Genomic DNA, 18,203 nt, shown 5'->3' on the forward strand with positions numbered 1-18,203 from the left:
AAATAAAGCAGTTATTTTTCTGTTGAATTGGAAAAAATAATTTTTAGCTGAATGAGGCTAAAATGAACCTATGAAATTACCATTTCCTTGGTGTTTCCCTGTTCTTGACCAATTTTAGTCAATTGTATAGTTTACATGTGTTTATAATTTACAACTGCATATACAGAATTTTGTATGTATTTCTTAAAAATACTTACCTTGACTTATTTTGACATTTTAGAAAAACTTGACCACATACACAAGTAAAACATAGCTTAAGAAAGCAAGCATTTGATTCTTACTTACCTTGTCATTTTTAAAATATTTTCAAATATTAGTCAGTTAATTTTTACAACTGGATTATTATTATCTGAAGTTAACTTTGGCCAGAAAATATTATTTATAATGTTATCAGTATTAATGAAAATATACTTAACATAGCTCTTATATTTTAGATAATGTTCCTAAATTTTAATAAAACAAATGTTAAAAAGCAAAATGGCTGTCTGGGGAGGCCTTACAAATAGCTGTGAAAAGAAGAGAGGCGAAAAACAAAGGAGAAAAGGAAAGATATACCCATTTGAATGCAGAGTTCCAAAGAATAACAAGGAGAGATACAAAAGCCTTCCTCTGTGATCAATGCAAAGAAATAGAGGAAAACAATAGAATAGGAAAGACTAGAGATCTCTTCAAGAAAATTAGAGATACCAAGGGAACATTTCATGCAAAGATGGGCCTAATAAAGGACAGAAATGGTATGGACCTAACAGAAGCAGAAGATATTAAGAAGAGGTGGCAAGAATACACAGAAGAACTGTACAAAAAAGATCTTCATGACCCAGATAACCATGGTGGTGTGATCATTCACCAAGAGCCAGATATCCTGGAATGCGAACTCAAGTGGGCCTTAGGAAGAATCACTATGAACAAAGCTAGTGGAGATGATGGAATTCCAGTTGAGCTACTTCAAATCCTAAAAGATGATGCTGTGAAAATGCTTCACTCAATTTGCCAGCAAATTTGGAAAACTCAGCAGTGGCCACAGGACTGGAAAAGGTCAGTTTTTATTCTAATTCCAAAGAAAGGCAATGCCAAAGAATGCTCAAACTACCACACAATTGCACTCATCTCACACGCTAGTAAAGTAATGCTCAACATTCTCCAAGCCAGGCTTCAGCAATACGTCAACTGTGAACTTCCTGATGTTCAAGCTGGTTTTAGAAAAGACAGAGGAACCAGAGATCAAATTGCCAACATCCGCTGAATCATGGAAAAAGCAAGACAGTTCCAGAAAAACATCTATTTCTGCTTTATTGACTATGCCAAAGCGTTTGACTGTGTGGATCACAATAAAGTGTGGAAAATTCTGAGTGAGATGGGAATACCAGACCACCTGACCTGCCTCTTGAGAAACCTGTATGCAGGTCAGGAAGCAACAGTTAGAACTGGACATGGAAAACAGACTGGTTCCAAATAGGAAAAGGAGTACGTCAAGGCTGTATATTGTCACCCTGCTTATTTAACTTCTATGCAGAGTATATCATGAGAATCGCTGGGCTGGAGGAAACACAAGCTGGAATCAAGATTGCCGGGAGAAATATCAATAACCTCAGATGTGAAGATGACACCACCCTTATGACAAAAATTGAAGAGGAACTAAAAAGCCTCTTGATGAAAGTGAAAGAGGAGAGTGAAAAAGTTGGCTTAAACCTCAGCATTCAGAAAACGAAGATCATGGCATCCACTCCTGTCACTTCATGGCAAATAGATGGGGAAACAGTGAAAACAGTGTCACACTTTATTTTTGACAGCTCCAAAGTCACTGCAGATGGTGACTGCAGCCATGACATTAAATGATGCTTACTCCATGGAAGGAAAGTCATGACCAACCTAGACAGCATATTCAAAAGCAGAGACATTACTTTGTCAGCAAAGATCTGTCCAGTCAAGGTTATGGTTTTTCCAGTAGTCATGTATGGATGTGAGAGTTGGACTACAAAGAAAGCTGAGCACCGAAGAATTGATACTTTTGAACTGTGGTGTTGGAGAAGACTCTTGAGGGTCCTTCGGACTGCAAAGAGATCAAACCAGTCCATCCTAAAGGAAATCAGTCCTGGGTATTCTTTGGAAGGACTGATGTTGAAGGTGAAGCTCCAATATTTTGGCCACCTGATGCGAAGAGGTGATTCATTTGAAATGACCCTGATGCTGGGAAAGATTGAAGACAGGAGGAAAAAGGGACGACAAAGGATGAGATGGTTAGATGGCATCACCGACTCAGTGGACATGAGTTTGGGTAAACTGTGGGAGTTGGTGATGGACTGGGAGGCCTGGTCTGCTGCGGTTCATGGGGTCGCAAAGAGTCGGACACGACTAAGTGACTGAACTGAACTGAACTGACGGAAAAAACTCTGATGGATTATATATTATTAAAACTTCAATTTTATTGGAATTGCTTTTATTTGAATATTTCTAGGGGAAAAGGCAAAGCCTTAAACCAGAAATAAAGATTATTTTAGAAATGCTTATCCTAGTAATTATCAACTACTTCATATTTTATATATAGTTCATACTAAACATGACATGTTATTTTGATATAATTTAACTGAGGCAATGTCATCTTGTAGTTAAAAGCAATGGTTCTTTGAGAATTTACTGCAACAATTAATAAAAGGATACTTTTTTCTCTTCATAAGTAGATATTCTAAAGAATAAAGCACAACATAGTTAACCAAGTTACTAAAAGAATAGAGACAATGGTTATAAATTAGACATTACTTCCATCCATTAAAAGGAGACTACAAATCTGAAGGAATCTAGTTAATCTAAATTTCCAAGTCCATAAACTAATCAACACGCCAAAAGCAATGCTTTCCAACAACTCCTGCTCTTTTAAAAGGTGTCTTCTTTTTCATTCCTGGTCCACTCAGCTGTCTTCAAAAACTCATTTTCTTCATTCCTTTTCACATTCTATGATTCATGTAAAGTTCTGCCAGCAAGTTTCTAAACTTCATTCTTCATTCATTGCATGAGCTTGTCATCCTTCTAAAACTTGGATTTATTTTTTCATCGAAGCATTCGTTTTACATTCTATTCTTCCCTCCAACGTGTCCCATATTTGCTTTTTTTCCAAAGGTTGGAAGATGTAGCCCCATTTTTTCCTGCAAAGTTTCCTATGTTTAGCTCTTAACTGTTTCTGTTGGCTCCATCAACTCTGCACAATGCTACCTCTCAACCATCCCTGGGTCACAAGTAAGCTGTGTTTGCCATAAAATAGAAGTCCAGCGCACAAGCTGCATCACCCTAAGACCTGGTTAAATAATTAGGGTCATTGTTAAGGTTCATGAAATAGATTTCTGTGTGAGAAAAAAAGAGCTTAGTGAAGTGCCTCAGGCTCAGAGCTCACCTCCTCTTGGATCCCTGTGTGCCCCGCAGTGGTGGACCTGAACCTGCTCAAGGAGGAGGTGCGGCTCTACAGCTGCACGCCCCGCAACTTCTCTGTGTCCGTCCGGGAGGAGCTGAAGAGGACCGACACCATCTTCTGGCCTGGCTGCCTCCTGGTGAAGCGCTGTGGCGGGAACTGCGCGTGCTGCCTGCACACCTGCAGCGAGTGTCAGTGTGTCCCCAGCAAGGTCACCAAGAAGTATCACGAGGTACGGACGTCCTTGCCTTTCCTGGTCTTTCACTTGGGGGTTGTGTCCCAGAATATCATAAAGCAGTGCATCGGAGAAGGCTTATTGTTTTAAAGGAGAGGTCATATTCAGGGAAACCAAACAAAACCAAACCACCAAGGGTTCCTGTTTTTATTTATTACTTTTAAAAATTAGAACCTTGAACTCAGAAAGCCAGACATGAGGGATTTGGACAGGGATTTGGACAGCTTGTCCTCCAAATGGACAATCACGGGTGATCAGGGGACTTTTTCCTCATAGAAAAAACACAATATGTTCTTCTGGATGGGGGAAAATGGATGACATTTTCACCTTTTCAAAATATCAAGGGAAAATATTTTAAAGACAAACTTGGAGGTAAATTATGGTCTATTCTGGAGAAGAGAGATCTTTGATGTTTATTTTTCCATTTGGGACAGTGCTAACATATAAATCCCAAGAACATATTCATAATTATACTTCCTATTATTCATCTTTTATATTGTGTCTTCCTATTATTCATGTGGCCCCAAATAGTATGTTAAACCTTCATGGATTCTTCGTTCTTCTTTATCTTTATCCTATGTAATTAAGGAAAATACAATAGGAAATATTAGTAATTTTTGGTTTTCAGAGCCTTGGTAATGTTAGAGCTTAAACATTTAAAATTCTTATTAATTATCCCCAGTTATACCCCCTGCCACCCTCTCTAGCAGCACATAGCTTTCACACATCAGGAAGCAATCCTTTTTTGATGGCTCAACTTCAGTCTTTACAAAACATGTTTTACAAACTTTAATTTTTACAAAACCAAACCAAAGTCTGCCTCCTAACTTCATTTCAGTATGGCTTCGTTTGTTTTTATTTTTTCTGCTAAATAAGAGAATGGCACAAAATAAATATCTACTTAATAAATGAAATGATTTTTCTTATATATGAAGACACCAGCAGAACCCACATTTGTTGGGTAACCTGAATATGTCATGTCATAAACTGCACTCATGTGACAGGGCTGCCCAGCTCTTCCCTGGCATTGTGTTGGCAGTTGACTAAATGGGAAGAAAGCACTGAATTCCAGAATAGAAGGTCCCTGTTTCTACCCTAGGTCTATTATTAACTTGCTATAACTATCATCAGGACACTTAGCCTACATAAATGCAAACTAGGATCGATTTTTCCTAATGGTGTTATTCTCTGACAATTATTAGATGACAGTTTTTAGAAGATAACATCCAAAACTGGCAGTCTGGAAAATAAGTAGGACTGCTTGCTCTCATATTCCACATGCATCTAGAGACCCTTGTGCTAGAAACACCCTCCATTCCTGTTTCAGGAGGAACCCCAGTCCCACTTTGCCCCGGAGATAGCTTTCTTGCTACTCTGCGAACTGGGAATTTAGTTGAGAAAAAACCCTTCACATGGCAGTTCTGTTACTGAACCAAACTTGGGTTGCTTGCCCTCCCCAGCAGTAAAGTCAGTCTTCTGACCCTTGTAGTGCAGGAAATACAATGTAGTATTGTAGCTTGTAGTGCAGGAAATACAATGTTTATTATAGGTGCCAAACAAGGAGTCCAGGTCGTTATCGTTTAAAAGGCTTGAACACCTGAAGGCCTTCAGGAAAAGGTTTTTAAAGACGCGGTAAGGGAAATGGTTTCAGCTCATGAACTTTCTTCAGATTGGTTGGTGGTAAGGTCATCAGAAGTCAACATCATTAACCTTCTGGTTCCAACTGGTCTAGAATCTATATGCTTGTGCTTGTGGGGAGCATATAGTTAAGTTCTTTTACCTGGTGTCTAGAAAACAGCTCAAAGGATATGGCTCAGGATACTATCTATAGCCCTTGAGGAAGAACTCTAAAGGTCCTTGACTTTGTTTAATGACTAAACTATTATTATTTTGTTTTACTTGACTGTTTTCCTTTCTGCATTTTCTCACTTCTCCTATTAAATTTATTCTTTAAATAGTTTTTCTACAGACAAAAGACAAAATGAGGACATGGAGTGGGGGAATGGCCCACAGTGTCCTGTTCTAAAACATGTTAAAGTCAAAATGCCTCAATGGTAGGCTGATATTAGAGTTGATTGGTATAACGTAAAAAGATGTGATTAAAGTAGGAGATAAACTGGAGTGACTCTTTCCCCACCTAAAATTATTCAATTTGGAACTTTCTAAAGCAGGTACTTACTAAGGAAAGTGTATTTGAGGACATGATTTAGCCGACAAGTCTTGGGTTTATGACCCAACTTGTGAAGAGCTATAAAAGCCAGAGGAGTCTTGTGAGCTTTTCTAAACAAGCTTATCAGATGCTGAGTCCATGTCAGGCTTTGGGGCTGCTGAATCAGTCCTCAGATCAAGAGGATCCTCCTCTATCCTATACTTGTAAATTTCTTTTCAAATACCATTAGTTTCAAAGTTATCCAGAAAATTGCCACAGAGTGTGCAATATCTGTTTTAAAATCTCAGGTAAAATTCTTCTCTGGGGAAAGGTCATGGGCAGAGCTTCTGCACTACTGCTCTTCAGAAGGGCATGGATTCATCCTCTCCAGCCTTCAGGTGGGGTTGATTGTGTTGTGCTTAACCTATATGTCCACACTTACAACTGTGCCTGTTTATCTAGTTGTAAGACCATGGAGCACATTTCCCACAAATATCTCTAATGTGTATGTGCACAGATATGACTATATGGTTACCTAGTCCATATTTCTACAGATGTGGCCAACCTAATCCTGTCTTAATTTTTTCAATGTTTTGTTGGAATTATAAAATTTTCTTTGATACTATTTTTTTTTTAGCAATCAAATTAGCCTATGAAAAAAGATTATTTGTTTGGTGTAATTCATAGTTCCTGAACCCTAAATTTTTCTCAGCCTTATACTTTGTGTGTTCTGAGGCTAGTAAATTTAGTATTACTTCTAAATAAATGAACTTTTTCAAAAACATAACTTATAACATTTCTAAAATCATTGTTATTGAATACCATTAATCAAGATCTAGAGACTTATTTAAAGTGAAGACTTTCATTCTTTTTGATGATCCTTGGTCCAGTTTTCAGTTTAAAGATTATTCTACTTCATGGACAAAGCAGAAGGAAAGACAGACTTTAAAAAGTTTTACTTTTTCTCTCTTTCATCCAGCTCTTTTATGCAGATTGCCTACATATTAAACTGAAGTGTATCTATTTGTGTCACTACAAATATAACTGAATAGGTCCCTCTTTTGACTTCCTTTAATATTTTCATTGGGTTTTCACAAACTTAAAAATATCATAAAATGTAACATGTTATATTTTGACAAAATATTATCAAATTAGATTTTTATTGCTTTTGCATCTAAAATCAGATATTCTTTATTTGAAGCCATTTTAGCCAAAAACAGAAAATGTTTTCTTAATTTCCCTGTCTCCAAAAAACAAATTTTTCAGAAAAGCAAGACAGGGGTTCTTTATTTATGTGTAAACGTAGATGTTACAACTTTATTGAATCGCTTTTTGGTTTCCTGTCAATCCCAGCATAACTGTAGTTCATCCTCCTGCATGTGTACAACTTTAAAGGTATTTCTGCTGGAGAACTGTTATTACTTTGTATTTGTTTCTCCCAAATTGAGAACTAAGAATAAAGATCCCATTACAATGCAGGGCTCAAGTGCAGGGAATCCAAGGCTGTGTGACTTGGAGCTAATTGCTTAATCCCTGGCCCCTCAATTTCTTCATCTGTGATGTGAGCTGTAAGCCTTCACACCTCATTATGAGGACTCAAGGAGCTGATGCTTACAAATACCTAGAATGAGGTCTGGCACATTTCAAGCCGTCCATATATATTGGCGATTGTCTCACTCAGCTTTCTCTGGTGACTCAGACAGTAAAGAATCCGCCTGCAATGCAGGCGAGCCAGGTTTAATCCCTGTGTCAAGATCTCCTGGAGAAGGGAATGGCTACCTACTGCAGTATTCTTGTCTGGAGAACCCATGGACAGTGGAGCTTGGTGGGCTACAGTCTGTGGGTTTGCAAAGAGTTGGACACGACTGAATGACTAACACTTTCACTCAGCTTTATTTCTGTCCCCTCCACCTTGTCCAGCCTTATTCTTTGATTATGGCAAATAATCAATTAGATCCAACCAGTCCATTCTAAAGGAGATTAGCCCTGGATGTTCTTTGGAAGGAATGATGCTAAAGCTGAAGTTCCAGTACTTTGGCCACCTCATGGGAAGAGTTGACTCATTGGAAAAGACTCTGATGCTGGGAGGGATTAGGGGCAGGAGGAAAATGGGACGACAGAGGATGAGATGGCTGGATGGCATCACCGACTCGAAGGATGTGAGTTTGAGTAAACTCCCGGAGATGGTGATGGACAGGGAGGCCTGGCGTGCTGCGATTCATGGGGTCGCAAAGAGTTGGACACGACTGAGCAACTGAACTGAACTTAATCATCAATAAAGACTTAATGAATTTTGCCCAGAGATAGGATATTTTCTTTCTGGCAAAAACATTCATAAGATATTCTGACAAACATATCGCTCCTTTCCCCTATTCTTAGTCACCCTAATGGGCTTTCATCTTGTTTCTATCTTCATACATCTAGTTTCATTTTTCATAATACATAGTCTTTTCTTGTGTAGAACTGTTTTGGGGGGAGGGAAATAATCATATCACTCAATTGCCTTGCTCTGGTAATGTGTCCCATCACCCAAGGCTCTGTGCAACCCGGAACTGGGGACATCAGTACACGTGCATTGTTCCTTGATGGGTCTTTCTGGCCTGATCTGTTCTCTCCACAGTCTCTAGTTTTAGCATTTCCTTGCATTATTTCTTCACACACTCAAAATTGTAGTTTGAGTCTCTTCTTCAACACCTTTGTGAGATATGCTTCTACTTCATTTCTTTTCCTATATCATAAGCCCTGTGCTAAAGACCAGTCACCCTTTTTAACATTATCTAGGACCAGCTAGTCATTTTCCAGGTCTCTCTTTGTCTTCTAAAGTCCACCCTTTCAAAGGGAATTAAAAGGGAGAACACTAATTAAACCTGCACCACATTCAAGATCTGAACACCCTTGGAACATTATGAGATTCTTTTGCTTTTGTAAATATCCATAGGCATGGGTAGATGAAGATGGGGTGGAGAGGGGGCCATTATGCGGTGACTGCATCTTGTGTAAGCTCTGCAGAGGGAGGAAGGGTTGTTGGGTTGTAGCCTGGTGTAATGTAGACTGTCAGAACTGTATATGGGGGTCTTACTAACCCTTACCAGTCATAGTCATGCTTTCCCCTGCCAACTGGGAGAATGTATATAAGTGGATATAGGAATTAAAGACATTGCCAATATTGCAATGTATCAATCCCCTTGACCTGACTCCAGAAGCCATTTGTCGCGAGTGATGATAAGGCATAGTGCCAGCATCTTACGAGTAGTTGGTTTTCATGCCAACTTATGTTGGTCAAAAGCAGGAGATCAATACCAACACATATATTGTATTCCTCTCACTGGATTAAGTTTCACATGAAAATAATAGTCTGAATAATTTTCACTCTAGAATTGTAAATGCCATAGAAAATTGACTTTAAAAGTTTACTATTTTTCATAAGTTTGCTATTTTTCATAGCTGTCATAAGACTTTGCAGTTTATCTCTCTAGGAAGAAAGTTAATAAATAAGTAGAGTGTATCACTAGTAATATTCTGGGTCTTGGTGAAATTATTATCTATCATTGTGATTATTCCCATTTGGCAAAAGTACAGATAGTGACTGTGTCACTCATTCTCTCTAAGCTTCTGTTCATTCATGTGTAAAATAGGGCTAATAATTATAAATTACTTCATAGAATTCTAGTGAGTTAAAGTATGTGAAAACTATTAGATCACCTGGTACCCAGTAAGCGTTCAAAAAATGTCAGCTAATTAACCTTTGGTATGACCAGATAAACCAAAGGGAGGACGATTCTTTGTTTTTCATTTTTAAATATTTAAGTAAAACAGTCATAAAACCAGTTGTTGTTTAGTTACTAAGTCATAAAACCAGTTTTGTTGTTGTTTAGTTACTAAGTCATGTCCAACTCTTTGCGACCCCATGAACTGTAAACTGCCAGGCTCCTCTGTCCATTGGATTATCCAGGCAAGAATACTGGAGAGGGTTGCCATTTCCTTCTCCAGGGGATCTTCCCAGACCCGAGTCTCCTGCATTGGCAGGTAGGTTCTTTACCACTGAGCAACTTGGGAAGCCTCCGTGAAACCTGACTTGTGCCGTTTTGGATTAATGAATATTTCCAGAATGGTATCTTTCAGAAGTTGCTCTGCAAAGTTATCTGTGTCAGACTCAGAGAGCAAACTACACAACTTCACATTATTCTGTGCTCTGTTCATAAGCCAAAGCCACATAATTTCTAAAACTTTGTATCATTTCTGTTATAAGACCTAAAATGTAATATACGTTGAGTAGTTAATTCTTATCAAATATGTCAGAGAATCACATATAGAATACATAGCTGTATCCTTTCATCACAGTTTGAAAAGGGTGTGTTTAGTATCAGTATCTGTTTTGCTGTATTTCTGGTTTAAAATCTCAACCATCCAAATTGCAAATAACTTCATTTAATAGAGGCATTCTTGTTATTCTTGCCAACTGTACACGACACAGTAGGACCCAGCTGCAGAAAGTTAACTGTGACGGAGCTGTTGTCGACGAAGTACATCTAATCCATCTCATCAAGTTTACAGAGAACTTGACGTGTAGCCAAGCACGTTAATGAGCAGCATAATTGAGCAGACTCAGCTGCAGACGGGTCGGGTTTCTTTTCACAGCATCTCAGTACTTGCCTGCCATGCTCCAAGGATAAATATTTGCTAAGCATGTGAATAAATGAATGAAAGAAAACAACAAACAGAAAAACAAATTATTCAGTAGTGGTTTCCAAAACACCTAAAGAAGGTGAATTCCCTCTGATTACGGTTAAATGAGTAAGGGAAAGAGGGCATAGTGAATCTTTCAATGTAAGGACTACTCTTTTTTAAAAATTTATTTTATTGAAGTATAGTTGATTTCCAATGTTGTGTTAATTTCTGCTGTATGGCAAAGTCACTCAGTTATACATATACATGTATATTATTGTTCATATTCTTTTCCATTATGGTTTATAACAAGATAATGATTATAGTTCCCTGTGCAGTACAGTAGGACATTGTTGTTTATCCACTCTATATATTCTAGTTTGCATCTGCTAATCCCAAAGTCCCAATACGTTCCCTCACCTGTCCCTCTCTCCCTTGGCAACAACAAGTCTATTTATTCTGAGCAGCCTCCTTCCTAATTGTTGGTATTAAAAGGTCTTTCCTTTCATGAAAAGATGATAATCATTTGTGATTTCTTTGAAGGGTGGGGGAATATGTTCATAATGCCTTCTGGAGTAGAAATTAAAATGTGTTAAGTCATTGTTGGGCCCCGAGTTTCTGTTCTGAAATCATTCCTGTCCATGAAATCACAAGTTGCAGACATGGCCTGATTTTAAAGGTGGTTTCCATTGTTCCCTTTCAGGTCCTTCAGTTGAGACCCAAGACAGGCGTCCGGGGGCTGCATAAGTCACTCACGGACGTGGCCCTCGAGCACCATGAGGAGTGTGACTGCGTGTGCAGGGGGAACCCTGGGGGATAATGCCTCGCGGTGGCTCAGGGCTGCCTCTGCGATGGAACTTGTGCCTTATCTCCATCCACAGTCCCGGCTGTTGGCTCCAGGGCCCTTTCATCTTCAGGATTTACAGCGTGTTCTGAGAGAGGAGACACCGGGCAGAATTAGGGGTTGTGCAACGGCTGTTTGGAGATGAGGCCCCATGACAAGAGGAACGTCCTCGCCGGGAAAAGGAATGAACCTTGTAGATTTCTAGTTAGTTGCAAAGTCCCTATGAGCACCCTCGGCTGCATTGTGTCTCTTGTCTGGATGTGGCCTAGGTTCATGTCAGCACAGGAAACACTGCCTGTGAGCCCCTGGTTCTGTCGCCTTGCTTAACTCTAAGCCCCGTGCTCTGGGGCTAAAATCACAGAAATCTCGGATTGTTTCTTCTAGTCACATGTATAAGAGTGTTCTAAGTTCTACCAACATGGGTTTTAAAAAGGAACTGTGTTGCCATGAATTAAACTTGTCATGCTGATAGGAGAGACTGGATATTCCATATTTCTTAATCAGATTTCTACCATTTAGAAGAAGAGACCTCCATGCATGGTTTGGAACAGACAAACCTGAGAAGAGTGGCCTTATCTTCACTTTATAAGTTGGTTTATTTGTTTTATTGTGTACATTTTTTATAGTCTCCTTTTGACATTATAACTGTTTGCTTTTCTAATCTTGTTAAATATATCTATTTTTACCAAAGGTATTTAATATTCTTTTTTATGACATCCTAGATCAACTATTTTTAGCTTGGTAAAATTTTCTAAACAGAATTGTTATAGCCAGAGGGACAAAGATGATATAAAATATTGTTGCTCTGACAAAAATACATGTATTTCCTTCTTGTATGGTGCTAGAGCTTAGATCAATCTGCTTTTTCAAGTGTTAATTGGGAAATGGATAGAATTTGGTAAGTTGCAAGGACTCTTGGAAAATAAATAATCGTGTCTTCAACTCCTCTTACTGGGATGCAAGTAAAAAGCAGAATACCCCCAGAGGCATCCAGGTCCTGGCGTTACTAACCCCTAACCCTTATTTAGGGAAATGTGAGCCCAGCTCAGAAGATCATAAAGCACCTTGAGAATAAGAGACTTGACAACCTCCTGACAAAGCATGCTCGGCTGTCCTATAGGAACACATCCTATTTATTGTGAAGTTCTGGTTAGATTATCTTAAACTCTGTTCCATACACTTGTATAAATACATGAATATTTTTATGTACAGAAGTATATCCTTTAATCAATTCACCTATTGTACTCTTTGGCAATTGAAAAGAAAATCAGTCAAATCTTTCGCTTGTACAATGCTGAATCTTGTGCCTAGGTTATGTGGTGACTATTGGAATTAAAAATGTATTGAATCACCAAATAAAAGAATGCAGCTATTTTGGGGAGAAACTGAGTGTGTGTTTGCAAGATTTGTGTCCCCATGATTTTTATTTTGCAAAAGGTGAAATCAGTTCAAAAGACAGGCAGAAAAGTGAGCATTTCTGGTGAGGCTTTCCTGCCTCTGGACTCCTGTGCTTTTGAGCAGTAGTTTTCTTTTTCTCAGTTTTCTTGATACTGATTAGTGGTAAATTAAGTTGCAAGTGACTTGGAGTTGTATGTGATTAATGAAATGCTTGATGACAGATTAGATGGTGGTATGAAATGGGGGAGTATAACTTCCTACTCCTGTCTTTGCATTTTCAGTGGTTGATACTAGAAGGGGTGAGCCCAGACCCCTCTAGCACGTGGATCCACATACCTAACATGGCACACATCAAGATGTGGGCCTGTGTTGTTTTTTTTTTTAATTTTTTTTTTTACTTTATTTATTATTATTATTTTTTTTTAAATTTTATTTTCACTTTATTTTACTTTACAATACTGTATTGGTTTTACCATACATTGACACGACTCCACCATGGGTGTATACAAGGGATCTCAAGGCAGGCTGGTGTCTTCAGCACTTGAGCCTTGCCTTTGAACTTGCCTAGGGGCTATCTAGGTCCCAGGCTCTTCCAGGCTATAGCCTTTCAAGCACTTTCCCGCCTGTCAGTCCTACCCTGCGCCCACCCACATGAAAAATAAAGTGAAAATACCTGCTCTGTATTATTGACTTATTATCATAATTTTGTCCCAGCTGCCTGGAGGCTGACTAGATACAGCTTGGCTGCTGTCCTGGAAAGTCTACCACGTCTCCATCTGGCCATTTGACCACTCTTATTAGACTTATCAACACGCTGAGAAATGTGATAGCTGTGACCTGTGGAACTGCATTTAATCCAACATTTCCAGCTTTTTCTTTAAATTGAAGTTTAGTTGATTTGCAATGTCATGTTATTTTCAGGTATAAGCTTTAGCATCCTTCCTTCCAAAGAAATCCCAGGGCTGATCTCCTTCAGAATGGACTGGTTGGATCTCTTTGCAGTCCAAGGGACTCTCAAGAGTCTTCTCCAACACCACAGTTCAAAAGCATTGATTCTTCGGCGCTCAGCCTTCTTCACAGTCCAACTCTCACATCCATACATGGCCACAGGAAAAACCATAGCCTTGACTAGACGGACCTTAGTCGGCAAAGTAATGTCTCTGCTTTTGAATATACTATCTAGGTTGGTCATAACCTTTCTTCCAAGGAGTAAGCGTCTTTTAATTTCATGGCTGCAATCACCATCTGCAGTGATTTTGGAGCCCCAAAAAATAAAGTCTGACACTGTTTCCACTGTTTCCCCATCTATTTCCCATGAAGTGATGGGACCGGATGCCATGATCTTCATTTTCTGAATGTTGAGCTTTAAGCCAACTTTTTCGCTCTCCTCTTTCACTTTCATCAAGAGGCTTTTTAGCTCCTCTTCACTTTCTGCTATAAGGGTGGTGTCATCTGCATATCTGAGGTTATTGATATTTGTCCCGGCAATCTTGATGCCAGTTTGTGTTTCTTCCAGTGCAGCGTTTCTCATGATGTACTCTGCATGTAAGTTAAATATATTGTTTTAGAAATATATATGTACTCCCAGCTTAAAGAAACAGGAAAGCAGATCTTAATATTCATGGAAATGCAAAGGACCCAAAATAGCTAAGAAATCTTGAAAAAGAGCTATAAACTTGGAGTACTCACAGTTCCCAATTTCAAAACTTACTGTGAAACAATAAAAATAGTGTGGTAAGGCTAATAATTTAGACATACAGATAACTGAGAGTCCAGAAATAAACTCTCACATTTATGGTCAATTTATTTTGACAGTGCTACCAAGACAGTTCGATGGGGACAAGGTATTCTTTTCAACAGATAGTGCCAGGACCCCTGGATATCCATATGCAAAAGAATAAATGTGAACCTTTACCTCCTACCATGTACAGATATTAAGTCAAAAAAGAATCAAAGACCTAAATGTAAGAGGTAAAGTATGAAATGCTTAGAAACACATACAGGAGAAATTTCTGATGACCTTAGATCAGGTGATTGGTCATGTCTCAGATACACACCAAAAACACATGTGACAAAAGAAAAATGGCATTATTAAATTAAAACCTTCTGCGCTTCAAAGGACACTGTTAAGAAAATGAGAAGACAAACCATATAACATGAAAAAATGTTTTCCATTCATGTATCTGATTGTGCACACGTTCAGTTGCTCAGTTGTGTCTGACTCTTTGCAACACCATGCACCGTAGCCTGCCAAGCTCCTCTGTCCATGGAATTCTCCAGGCCAGAATACTGGAGTGGGTTGCCTTTCCCTTCTCCAGGGAATTTTGCAAACCCAAGGATTGAACCCAGGTCTCTCATATTGCAGGCAGATGCTTTACCCTCTGAGCTACCACGGAGGCCTATAATATCTGATTAAGATCTTATATTGATATTTAAAATATATAAAGCACTCTCATGACTTAACAATAAAAAGATAATTCAATAGAAAAATGAACAGAGTGCTTGAATACCCATTTCTCAAGAAGATACACAAGTGGCAAATACACACATGAAAAAATAGCCGACATTATTAGTTATTATGGAAATGCAAATTAAAATCATGAGCCAACTACTTTAAACCCAGTGAAACAGCTAGAATCAAAGAGACAGATGGTAGTAGGTGTTGATGAGGATGTGGAGAGACTGGAACCCTATACATTGCTGGTCAGATTGTAAACTACTGTAGCAACTTTGAAAACAGTGATTCAGTTCTTCAAATCCTTAAACCCAGAGTAAATATATGAATTAGTAATTCTACCCCCAGATATATACTCAAGAAAATGGAAAATCCCCACACACGATGGTTTATAGCAACATTTTTCATTATAGTAAAAAAGAATAGAAGCCTCCCAAATGTCCATCAACTAATAAGTAAACAAAGCAGAGTGTATCTATAGAATGTTAGGCAATAAAAATTAAAAGTAATGAAGTATTGATACATGCTGCAGCGTGGATGAACCCTGAAAACATGGTGCTAGGTAGAAAAAGCCTTTCACAAAAGACTATAAAATGTAAGACTGCATTTATATGCAATGTTCGGGACTGACTAATCTATACAGAAAGAAATTTGACAAGTGTTTTGCCAGTGGCTGGTAGAAGTGGGTAAAAGGGCAGTGACTGCTAATGAGGACAGCTTTTCCCTTTGGAGTGATGAAAATACTCTGAAATTAGATACTGGTGACCACTGAACTCTGTACTTCAAAATGGTGAAATATTTGTATTTGAATTATATCTCAATGAAGTCATTCTAAGAAATTACAACTGCAGTAAATTTTTAAGTTATGTACTGCAGTGTTTAAGAAATAAAATCCCTCCCCCTCAAAAAGAACAAGGAATAAAGTAAAAAAAAAAATCCAAAATTTTATCACTATGTTCTCCACCACGTTTATCTATGCATGTCAATGTGTACAGGTAATTAAACATACAGGTAATTAAATGGCATTTCTGGTCTCAGTTTTGTCCCTGGTAGTAGTAGCTGATGTCTACTCCTTTTGAGGTGTGTGTTTCTATCAGAATGTGGTCTTTGCCATGGCTTGCTGTAACCTACAAGATGGAAGTATAATGCCTGTGACGGGTGTCATATGCTGGCACAGATATTTGTGTCTTTGCTGCCATCACCATGAGCAGAGTGTGCCCCAGAGAGCACAGTGGACTCAGAGGTCCTGCTGCTGTTCTGAACCCAGTTCCTGCCGTGGGGTCAAGTTCTGCAGATTCCAGAAAACCCACACACACTTGACTGAGAAATAAATCATTCTTGTTGTAAGCAAGAATCTTACAAGGATCTTGAGAGTATTCGTTATGCAGTGCTATTTGGCAAATGAGATTAGTAGGTATTATTTTCTTTGCAAGGAGATTGTATCATATATCATATGTGCTATATCTCCAGGAAACTTTCATACATACCTTCACTTTGCAACTTATGGCCAAAAATTTGAAATTGAACAGGAAATATGTTCTTTGGAAAATGTTTCATCAATATAAGATACAACCTTTCTAAATGATCTCTCTAAAGCTGTGAAAAAATGTTATTAAAAACCTATTAAAAGCATAGAATCCTTTGCAAAGCATTTGCTTCTATTTCAGTGAGCATCTATCATTTTTCTATTAAGAAGGGAAAGTAAGCTCTCAGATAATGTGGTCTACCTTTTCAGTAATAGTCTTATTGTTGTTTATTAATAATTTTATGGTTTAATAAACATTTAACTAATACAAAACATTGAAACATTTACTTAAAATGTTTAACATGAACTCTTCTATAACTTAAGACACTTAGGGAAATTTTCATCTGCTCTTTATGTTATCTTCTTTCCAAACTTTCTCTCTCTCTATCAATCTCTTTCATTTCTTCATTCTTTCTTTATAAAACATTCGGTTCAGTTCAGTAGCTCAGTCGTGTCCGACTCTTTGCGACCCCATGAATTGCAGCACGCCAGGCCTCCCTGTCCATGACCAACTCCTGGAATTCACTCAGACTCACGTCCATCGAGTCAGTGATGCCATCCAGCCATCTCATCCTCTGTCGTCCCCTTCTCCTCCTGCCCCCAATCCCTCCCAGCATCAGAGTCTTTTCCAATGACTCAACTCTTCACATGAGGTGGCCAAAGTACAGGAGTTTCAGCTTTAGCATCATTCCTTCCAAAGAAATCCCAGGGCTGATCAATTGTATAATCTCCATGCCTTTAATTCTTTTGTGATTATTTACATAATGCATAGATTACATCCAGAATACTGTTCACTCAATGTGGTGTGGATAAATCCTTGATTCCATTTTTAGTTTTTTAAAACTTGTTTGCCAAATAGAATTATAATTTGAGGATTAGATATTGTATTTGATTTAGGGGTTTTCCTGGTGGTCCAGTGGTTAGGATTCCACTGCAAAGGGGTGCAGATTCTATTCTTTCTCAGGGAACTAAGATCTCACATGCCAGGTGGCACAGCCAAAATATTAAATTAAAAATATATATTCAAGTTAACTGTCTATCTCTTGTGGAGGAAGGAGATTGATAGCAATTGGAGAAATGTGAAACCATTTTTAAAATTTTTTATTTTTTTAATATAAATTTATTTATTTTAATTGGAGGTTATTTACTTTACAATATTTTATTGGTTTTGCCATACATCAACATGAATCCGCCACAGGTATACATGTGTTCCCCATCCTGAATCCTCCTCCCTCCTCCCTCCCCATACCATCCCTCTGGGATTTTAATGAAGTATATTTGATATACATGTTATATTACTTTCTGCTCTACAGCAAAGTGATTCAGATATATATGTATATTTTTCATATTATTCTTCATTCTTGTTTATCACAGGATAAACCCACTGTGATATAGAGTAAGACTTTGTTGTGCATCAATTTTATATGTAATAATTTGCATCCGCTAATTCCAAACTCCCACTCCTCCCCTACCCCAACCCCTTACTCCTTGACAACCACAAGTCTGTTCCCTGTCTGTAAGTCTTTTTGTTT

General features: G+C 38.3%; 1 protein-coding gene across 2 annotated transcripts in view; it reads left to right on the forward strand.

Moving 5' to 3' along the window:
- PDGFC (platelet derived growth factor C) overlaps positions 1 to 12,678 on the forward strand; it is a 241,276-nt gene extending 228,598 nt beyond the window's left edge. For both annotated transcript variants that reach the window (XM_040251479.1, XM_040251480.1), the window contains exons 5-6: positions 3,415 to 3,632; positions 11,153 to 12,678. In XM_040251479.1, coding sequence (XP_040107413.1) covers positions 3,415 to 3,632; positions 11,153 to 11,269 — 335 coding nt within the window. In that variant the 3' untranslated portion in view covers positions 11,270 to 12,678. The remainder of the gene's footprint in view (positions 1 to 3,414; positions 3,633 to 11,152) is intronic.
- The last annotated feature ends 5,525 nt before the right edge of the window (positions 12,679 to 18,203 follow it).

This window comes from Oryx dammah, unplaced genomic scaffold, assembly GCF_014754425.2.
Source record: "Oryx dammah isolate SB20612 unplaced genomic scaffold, SCBI_Odam_1.1 HiC_scaffold_12, whole genome shotgun sequence".
Taxonomy (NCBI): Eukaryota; Metazoa; Chordata; class Mammalia; order Artiodactyla; family Bovidae; genus Oryx; species Oryx dammah.